Source organism: Strongylocentrotus purpuratus, unplaced genomic scaffold (assembly GCF_000002235.5).
Source record: "Strongylocentrotus purpuratus isolate Spur 01 unplaced genomic scaffold, Spur_5.0 spur5_scaffold_12, whole genome shotgun sequence".
NCBI classification, from domain to species: domain Eukaryota; kingdom Metazoa; phylum Echinodermata; class Echinoidea; order Camarodonta; family Strongylocentrotidae; genus Strongylocentrotus; species Strongylocentrotus purpuratus.
In genome coordinates, this window is record NW_022145597.1 from 3,486,645 (window position 1) to 3,496,422 (window position 9,778).

Below are 9,778 nucleotides of genomic sequence, written 5' to 3' on the forward strand. Positions count from 1 at the left end.
TGTGTAAAACCCCTGAGCTTCCTTTACGCCACTGAATGACAATGAATCAAATATTATTTTTGAAAATTCGGACAAGGATTAAGAGACGAGAACGGTACAACGAATCGTCTTCTTCTCTAATGATTTAATGAAACGTCAAAGCTTCCGCGCTTCACGCGAGAGGGGGCTGGGGGAACTCTCCCCCTCTCTGCACTCAACCCAGGCCCCCTAATTTATTCAGGCTCCAGTCACATCAACACGACTGGCGTCGGACCGATGACAAACCGATAACAAACCGATGTAAAATTACGTTGCAATTCTTTCGGTCCATTTGGAGACGGTTTGACGTTGTGACTGAGGTTTAGTTATATTGCCTCGAGTTAACACCCTTATGGCTCAGATGGCCTCATGAGCAGAAGGCGAGGTACTGAGACACTGGGACTTCCCCTGCAATGTAGACTCGTCTCTTCCTTTGTCTGCGGACTCCCTAGACTTGAGTATACTCCTCGGAGGAGAAATCGATGGAAAGGAAGGTTATAACACTTATGCTTCTCCAAGTAAGGTCTACGTATTCTTCAGACTCGGCTCTCACCCAGATTACCATGGACACAGTAAGATGAAGGGAGAAGCCGATGGTCATTATGGTACGGACAAGGAATGAGATGAGAGAAAATACAGTACGTTTTTGGTGAAGAATAAGAAGAAACGAATGAGGAATAATAATAATGAGAAGAAGAAGAAGAAGAAGAAGAAGAAGAAGAAGAAGAAGAAGAAGAAGAAGAAGAAGAAGGAGAAGAAAAAAGAAGAAGAAGAAGAAGAAGAAGAAGAAAAAGAAGAAGAGGAAGGTCTTTTGTCGTTCTTTGGTAGGACTCATTGGCTTGAGCCTCAATGTTTGACAACCCTGAAGATCCATGTACTTGGGTGTCCAATGTAAACACGAGACTACACTTTCCCTTTGCGTTGATGTTAAACTGTCGAAGTTCGTTGGATGATTCCAAATATTATTAATACGTGCTTGTTGTACGCTGTAGCTCAAAATAACTTGTTTATGTTTATGACAGTGCATGTTCGATAAAAAATATCGGAAACAGCTCTGAATTGGTGTGAACAAAAAAATCAAGCTCCTCAGAAACAATACAACGAATCGTCTGCTTTCTCTCATAATTTAAGATAACGTCAAAGCTTCCGCGCTTCGCGCGGGAGGGGGAAAACTGAATTCAGACAATTAGGGTTATGAGTCGTGAACGGTAAATGAATCGTCTTCCTTCTATAATAATTCAATAAAACGTCAAAGCTTTCGCGCTTTGAATTCAGACAAGGATTAAGAGTCGAGAACAGTAGCATGAATCACCTGCTTTCTCTAATAATTTAAGGAAACGTCAAAGCTTCTGCGCTTCGCGTGAGAGGGGGAGACTGAATTTAGACATTTAGGGCTAATTAAGAGTCAAAAACGGTACAACAAATCGTCTACTTCCTCTAATAATTAAATGAAACGTCAAAGCTTCCGCGCTTCACGCGGGAGGGGGGAACTGAATTCAGACAATTAGGTTAAGAGTCGAGAACGGTACAACAAATCGTCTTCTTCCTATAATAATTTAATAAAACGTCAAAGCTTCAGCGCTTTGCGCGGGAGGGGGAAAAACTTCATTCAGACAAGGGTTAAGAGTCGAGAACGGTATAACGAATCGTCTTCTTTCTCTAATAATTTAATGAAACGTCTAAGCTTCCACGCTTCGCGCGGGAGGCCCTTCACCCATCCCCTAAGGGGACAGCGCTTCGCGCGCTCTTTAAGTGATTCGCTTGCTCTAGCTACGCGCCTGCATTTAAATATATAGCTATGATGCTGACAGGTACGGCCGAGCGACTTACAAAGTGGGGGCACCAAGGAAAAGGGGCTCTTTCTGGAGAAAAAAGGGCACCAACTAAGAGAAATCTCAATGCGAAAATATACAATTTTGTAGACAGCGGTATATACCCCTACATTGTGATTACAATTATCAGGGATGGTTTCAATATTTGTTTCACTTTAAACACCTCACAAGATATTGCTTAAGCATCCAGTTGGGTTTGATTGTCTAAACAATTTTTTGCGAGCGAGCGAAGCGGGCGAGGAAAATTTGTAAGATGTGTGAGGTCCCAGTGTGAAAAACTATATCTTATAAAGAGGAAAAAACCAACCCTAATGGGGTTATAAGCACATTCTCATAACGGAAGACTGAAAAGACCTTCGATAACTAGGTCTTTTCAGTCTTCCGTTATGAGAATGTGCTTATCATCTATAGATGCGTGCGAGCGTAGCAAGCGAGCTTTTTTTTGGGGGGGGGGGGGCTAGGGCGCGTTTAATGATGAGAGGAAAAGGGGAAACTTATTAGGAAAAAAATGAGCATGTGCCAAAGTACAAAGAGTACTTATCAGACGTGAATATGGGGCACTTCTTACACCCTCAAAAAGAGGCACTCACCAGGTATGAAAAAAGTCAGTCATGAGAATAGGAAATGGGCATTTGTCGACGGAAAAGGGTCTCCTATCAGATTTTGATAGGGGCATTTATAAGATATTATTATATATTGTTAAAAGGGAAATTATCAGAGGTAAAAAGAGGCGCTTATCGCACCTGAAAAGGGGCAATGACCAAATATGTAAAGAGGCACTTATGTGAATGAAAAGGGGGCACTTGTAATAAAGGAAAATGTGCACTAGTTAAAAGAAAATGAGCACCGATCATATTTCAAAGGGGTATTTATCGTAGGTGAAGGGGGCAATTATCTGAAGTGAAAAGGAGTAACTTCTCGTACCTAAAAAGGGTCATTGCAGAGAAGGGGCACTTATGAAGAGGGGGAAGGGGCTATTTTTCAATGGGGCATTTATCATTAGGAGAAGGGGCACTTATTGGAAAGGAAAAAGGGCACATGTGCAAATATAAGGTGCGCTTATCCGAGTCAAAATGGGGGTAGTTATTAAAAGGGGAAGTGGCACTTCTTACAAAGGAAAAGGGGCACTTGTCAAAGTAAAAGAGGCGCCTCTCAGATTTAAATAGGACAATTATCAGAGGTGAGGGGGCATTAATCAAAAGTGAAGAAAGGCACTTCTCGTACCTAACTAGAGGCACTTACTAGAGATTAAAAATGGCACTTATGAGAATGGAAAATGAACACTTATTGCGAAGGAAAATGGGAACTTGTCAAAGGAAAAGGGGCATGTGTCCAAATAAAAGGGGCATTTGTCAGAGTTGAAAAGGGGAAGGGGCACTTACAAATTAATAGGGGCACTTGTCAAAGTAAAAGGGCCTCTATTCCTATGTAAAAGGGGCACTTCTTAAAAAGTTAAAGGGGCACTTTTCCTATATAAAAAGGGCACTTTTCGGGAAGTTAAAAAGTGGGGGAGGGCACTGTGCCCCACTTGCCCCTCCCCCCCCCCCCTCCGGTCGTCGAGGAAAAGGACCATTTGCGCATACGCAAGTACTATGGATAGTTCATATGAAAAACAATTTAGCCTTCGGCTCCGGGTTTATAGGGTTAAATTTGTAGACATTGGGACATTCATTTTTTGTCGGTAATTGGTGGTTAGTTTTGTCGATAATCGGTGGCCTCTAAACCCCCCCCCCCCCCCCCCCTCTACTGAAAAAGGTCTAGCGATGCCCCTGAATATAACGTTAATTTGATTATTACCATTATTACTGTCATCATCATTATCATTATTACAATCACTTGAATGTAATTAAAAACAGGTTTTGGGATAGACATAAACCTGAACAACAACAAACAACAACAACAAACAACAATAACAACAACACAACCAGAAAACCGTTAGAAGGATGTTGCAAACAATCAAACGCCCCTCCGCCATAACAAAAAATCATGATTGCCATCACACAAAACTATGAGAAACATAAAATCGAACATATTTCATGAAGTGACATTGGTGTCGGTCGAATTTAAGCCCTACTTGAAAAGGAACATATTTTCTAGAAAACAGTGCTTTAATATTGTTTCTGTACCCACCTACTACATAAAGTGACTTTTCCATGACTGTAGCTATCAGCAGAACGCTAATGCAAATCATGAAAACTCCTTGAATCACGAAACGTCCCATCTTGTTGAGGAAACATACACAGATCCAGGGGACAAAACTCCTTTGGGTTATAGTTACCCAACAATGATAACCTGTAGTGTTGGTCTCCGGCAAATTATTTTCGTGGTCTGCTCCCGGTGATAGACTGTTTAACAATGCCTTCGATCATCGATCGGCTTTAAGTTTATTGGCTATAAAGCTGCCTTTAATGTTTACACATGAAATAAAACGACGCGTGAAATCAACTGTTCATTCCGAAGGAGAAGGTTTAAATAGTAGATCGAAAATTAGGTCTGGTTGGATAAACAGATCGTTGGTACCTGTCTTGTTTAGCGAGTAAACAGAGCATGTCCGACTGTCAGTTAATTGTTCGTTATGTACCATGTGCAAATACATTTAGAATCATGAACTTACAGCCCCCCCCCCCCCCCCCGCCACCGTTTATATAAGTTGATCACTAATTTTAACGTCAGGGAAACGTAATTTCCGGGTTGTATGTGTGCGCTGTATTGTTTTCTCAATTCAATGTCATCTGTACGAGGATGAACATACATGCAGTTTTAGGAACAAGAAGAGATAATCGACTTTGGACATAATTTAAGAGTTCCCGATTATCCCAAGTAATGTGTCATAATGTCATAAACATGCGTAATAATAAAGTTGTAATTTATCATTATTTTGAATAAGTATCTAACATTTAACGTTGCTTTTGATAAGCTGTACTGTGAGTGAGGTCTTGTCGATCAATTTTCTCAACTTCTAATTTAGTTGTTATTGGGTTTAAGGGTGTTTACTTTGAGCTCAACTTGACATTATATGTTGCTTCTTAGATTTCAAGTCCAAAGTGACTCAAGATCAGTAATTATATTTCTTAATTAGTCTGACCAATTGCTGAGGTAAATGAAATCACTTTCATAGCAGGACAAATCAATTGGTTAGATTGATTTCGTTTCAGATTAACTTATTGCAATAATAATAATAACAATGATAATCATACTAATGATAATAGATGAATAGCTCTTTACTATTAATTGAGTAAAGCGCTTGAAGTACCCCGGTTACTGGATCCAATTATAAGATGATGACGTGGATCCTAATCAAATGATTGGTTGAAAGCGTACACATGACCAGGCATTTATTTTGCGTAACGCGTAATCGCGCGTAATTTGGGTAATGACCGGTCATTAGCCAATGGTAATGACCGGTCCTTATCAAAATCATGTAAGAAAACATCATTTTATAAAACAAATAAAACACATCATTTTGTTCGGGCATTAGTAAAATTATCCACACTTGGTACCTTCAAAACAGTCCAAACACCCTCGGCTATCGCATCGCGTGTTAGACTGTTCCAAAGATACCGCGTGTGGGTAATTCTTACCGATGCCCTCACTGATGTGTATTATTTGTATTAATCTGCATATTATAGTGCACAGTATCCGCTCCTTGGAGAGCATTCCAGCCAGTCGCCATTTTACGGACGCGCACGTGATAATCCAACCATGATGACTTGGGTGGAAAGGAGCAATGTATATATCAAAATGCCTTGCTCATGGACATAAGTGTCGTACCGGGGCTTGAACACATGACCTGTTATGACACCTCTACACTGTATGATACAGATCACACAATAGGAAGAGATTCTGCACGACGAGAACGTGGACTGCCCTTTTAAGGCAATGTGACGTCCTTTTAAGGCACTGGCAGTGACGTCACATTGCCTTAAAAGGGCAGTCTGTGTTCTCGTCGTGCATAATCTAAAAGTCCCTTGTGTACGTGACACTTGAATTCAACGGCCCGAATTCACAAAGGAGGTTTGTCGACAAACCTCCTTTTGTTTCGACAAACCTCCTTTTGTTATTTACAAACCAGGTTTGTAAAAAACGCGTCAAAACGCGTCATATGACGTACATAAACCTCGGTTTGATGACAAACCTCCTTTTGTTTCGACAAACCTCCTTTTGTTATTTACAAACCAGGTTTGTAAAAAAAAACGCGTCAAAACGCGATTTATGACGTACATAAATCTCGGTTTGTTGACAAACCTCCTTTGTGAATTCGGGCCGATGTGAAAATCTAACGGTCGATTTACAAGGAAAAGTCAGTTTTCAATAAGAATAATTATATGGAACAGAGTTTTTATAGTGTATAGGCGATACATTAGGCGAATTATATATGATTTTGGTAGTAATTCTAATTCTAGCAGCCTTATAATTATAAGAAACACATTTCCGGCATGGTACTTCAGTAATAAGGGTTGAAACTTTATTTTAAAGTACAACGAAAAAAATGTAATATATCATACAATAAGGGATTGCATAGTATTGCCCTGTCATGTTCGCTTCAAGCCAGTTCACGGTTGCAGTCTGAGCATGAGCAGATAAAGGTCATTGCAGAACAAATTTTGAAATATACACGGAGACGAAATACTGGATACGTGCTCATGAAAGTTATAATAATTACAGTGCTTATATAGCGCCTTGTTAGAAGTATCTAAGCGCTCTACAATAGTGCAGCATAATTACCCTGGCTTTAGCAGTGCAGCTGTTACGCGCGCTGCGTTTCAAGGAATAAATTCCTACCAGGTACCCATTTACTTCACCTGGGTGGAGTGTGGCAAATGTAGATCAATGTCTTGCCAAAGGACATTAGTGCAGCGGCGGGACTCGAACCGCGAACCTTGTGATCGACAGGCCGGCGACGTATCCACGTAACATTATTCATTCATGCACATTCAGTGCACTCCATGGTACACAGGTGGAAGTATTCTTTGAAAAGGGAGAACAAAGGCTATTTATAAAGCACCTCCATCGCTATAGGATTGATTATTTCAAAATGTACAAAGTGGGACCTCTTCATGACTTGAAGATCTGTGAATATTCGGGGTCATTGCAGTAATGTGCTAACCGTGAACTGGTCAATTGTTTATGAGGAAACAAGATTGTGGACACATACAATAAGGATGTAGGTAAAGCTCACTATTATATAGGCATTGGCGATAAAGCGAATTTGCTCCCCTATTTATTGTTTCGAAAGCAAGCAGTGATGTAACCTATCCCAGGAAAGGACTGGAATCAAGCCACATCCCAAGCTCCAAGCCGCCGAAAAGATATGCGATAATATGCAACTGTTGACCAGGTGGTGAGATAAAAGAGCGCATGAAATGTCAGGATTTAGAATTCCTACATTAAAAAGTTGTATCACAGCAACTGTTCGCTGTTCCTTTCAATGATTTCTCATCCATTGTTGAATGTGTAAAAAGTAGAACAAGCGAACACAAACTTGTGTTACTTCAAAAATATTTAAAAAAACACGCGAAAACACGCATTAGCATGGATTAAATAACGGGACATTAAAACATGCACAAATTAGCGCATTATCCTAAAATATTGAGTTTTTGTCAGGATGTCATTTTTCTTTTACCAACTCTGGCACACAAATTATAGGGCGGACGGAGTACTAAATTTGAAAAAATTTGTAATTTAATATTTTGTTATAAATGTAAAACTGGTGCCTGTCTTCCGAAAGTCCCCGCAGTGGAAGCGCGGTTCGGAGCATGGAACTTCAAAGCCAAGTGGAATGTTACACATCCCATTGTTACGCTTTAAAACTCACGAATGCATTTGAATAAATTACAAGAGTTTCGCCTCCTTTATTTCACTTTCCTGCCTATCCTTCCCTACGCCCAGGCGCGGATCCAGGGGGGGGGGCCGAGCGGGCCTTGCCCCCCCCCCCCCCCGCAAAAAAAAAAAAAAAAAAAAAAAAAAAGAGAGAAGAAGGAAAAGAAGGGAGAAAGGGAAAAAGGAGAAAAAGGGAAAGAAAGAAGAGGAAGAAGAAAAGTAAAGGGGGAAGAAGGAGATCGGGGGGGGGGCCGAAAGGGCCTTGCCTCCCAGGCTGTTAACCCCCCCCCCCCCCAATCAAAAAAAAAATAAGAGAGAGGGAAGGAAAGGGAAAGAAAAGAAAAAGGAAAAGAGGAGATATTGGCGTACTGATGGAGGGGGGGGGGGGCTTGGGGGAAATCAAATTCAAACGTGGTTTATTTCTGATTCCACAACGGTGTATTACAAATAATTCTGAAATGACATAATTTCCGAAATTTTTCCTCACTTTTTAGGAAATTATACGTTTGTACGTGTTTGTTGGAAAATAAAAAAAATCCTAAATTTACAACCAGGCAAAAAAATATGATTCTTGAGATTCCTACATGTCAGGGCCCGAGGTACGGCGGGGATCGAGAGCCTCGAGGCATCAAAATATGCTCATCTGACCGTGATTAAATGCCTAAAACCCCTAAGCTTCCGGGGGCTTTGCCCCCTGGATTCCATCTAGGGCCCTACGGCGGGCCCTTAGATGATCATCTGACGGTAATATAATGCCTAAAACCCCTGATTTTTTGGGGCTCTGCCCCCTGGATCCCACGCCAAATAGTGACTTGCCAGGGTCACAAAATAATAAGGTATACACAAAAATATGCTCATCTGACCTTAATTAAACGCCTAAAACCCCTGAGCTTCCGGGGCCGGCTCCGCCGCCTCGACCCCACCTCTTTGAAATTCAGACAAGGATTAAAGAGTATAGAGAACGGTACAACGCATCGTTTTCTTTCTCTAATAATAAAACGTCAAAGCCTCGCGCAGGAGGGGAGGAGGGGGGGGGGGGGGGACTGAATTGAGACGAGGATTCAGAGGCGAGAACGGTAATACGAATCTTTAATTATTTGATGAAACGTAAAAGCTTATGCGCTTCGCGCGGGATGGAGGGGGAACTAAATTCCGATGAGGATTATTTTCGAGAACGGTACAATGAATCGTCTTCTTCTCTAAGGATTAAATGAAACGTAAAAGCTTCCGCGCTTCGCACGGGAGGGGGGGGGAAACTGAATTCAGACGAGGATTAAGAGTCGAGAACTGTACAACAAATCGTCTTCTTTCTCTAATGATTTAATGAAACGTAGAAGCTTCCGCGCTTCGCGCAGGAGAGGGAGGAACTGAATTTAGACAAGGATTAAGAGTCGAGAACTGTACAACGAATCGTCTTCTTCTCTAATGATTAAATGAAGATTAAAAGCTTCCGCGCTTCGCGCGGGAGGGGGGGGGGCTGAATTTAGACAAGGATTAGGAGTCGAGAACAGTACAACGAATCGTCTTCTTTCTTTAATAGTTTAATAAAACGTCAAAGCTTCCGCGCTTCGCGCAGGAGGGGGAGGGGGAGGAACTGAATTTAGACAAGGATTAAGAGTCGAGAACTGTACAACGAATCGTCTTCTTCTCTAATAATTAAATGAAGATCAAAAGCTTCCGCGCTTCGCGCGGGAGGGGGGGGGGGAACTGAAATCAGACGAGGATAAAGGGTCGAGAACGGTACAACGAATCGTCTTCTTTCTTTAATAGTTTAATAAAACGTCAAAGCTTCCGCGCTTCGCGCAGGATGGGGAGGGGGAGGAACTGAATTTAGACAAGGATTAAGAGTCGAGAACTGTACAACGAATCGTCTTCTTTCTCTAATAATTTATTAAATCGTAAAATTTTCCGCGTTTCGCGCGGGAGGGAAAAACTCAAATTCAAACGAGAATTATTTTCGAGAACGGTACAACGAATCGTCTTCTTCCTTTAATAGTTTAATAAAACGTCAAAGCTTCCGCGCTTCGCGCAGGAGGGGGAGGGGGGCTGAATTTAGACAAGGATTAAGAGTCGAGAACTGTACAACGAATCGTCTTCTTTCTCTAATA

General features: G+C 41.4%; 1 protein-coding gene across 1 annotated transcript in view; it reads right to left on the reverse strand.

The window, feature by feature from the left end:
• The window catches only part of LOC584333 (oxidoreductase ptaE), a 31,146-nt gene extending 26,716 nt beyond the window's left edge, over positions 1-4,430 (reverse strand). The window contains exon 1 of the mRNA XM_030981617.1: positions 3,981-4,430. Coding sequence (XP_030837477.1) covers positions 3,981-4,071 — 91 coding nt within the window. The 5' untranslated portion in view covers positions 4,072-4,430. The remainder of the gene's footprint in view (positions 1-3,980) is intronic.
• Positions 4,431-9,778: the final 5,348 nt, after the last annotated feature.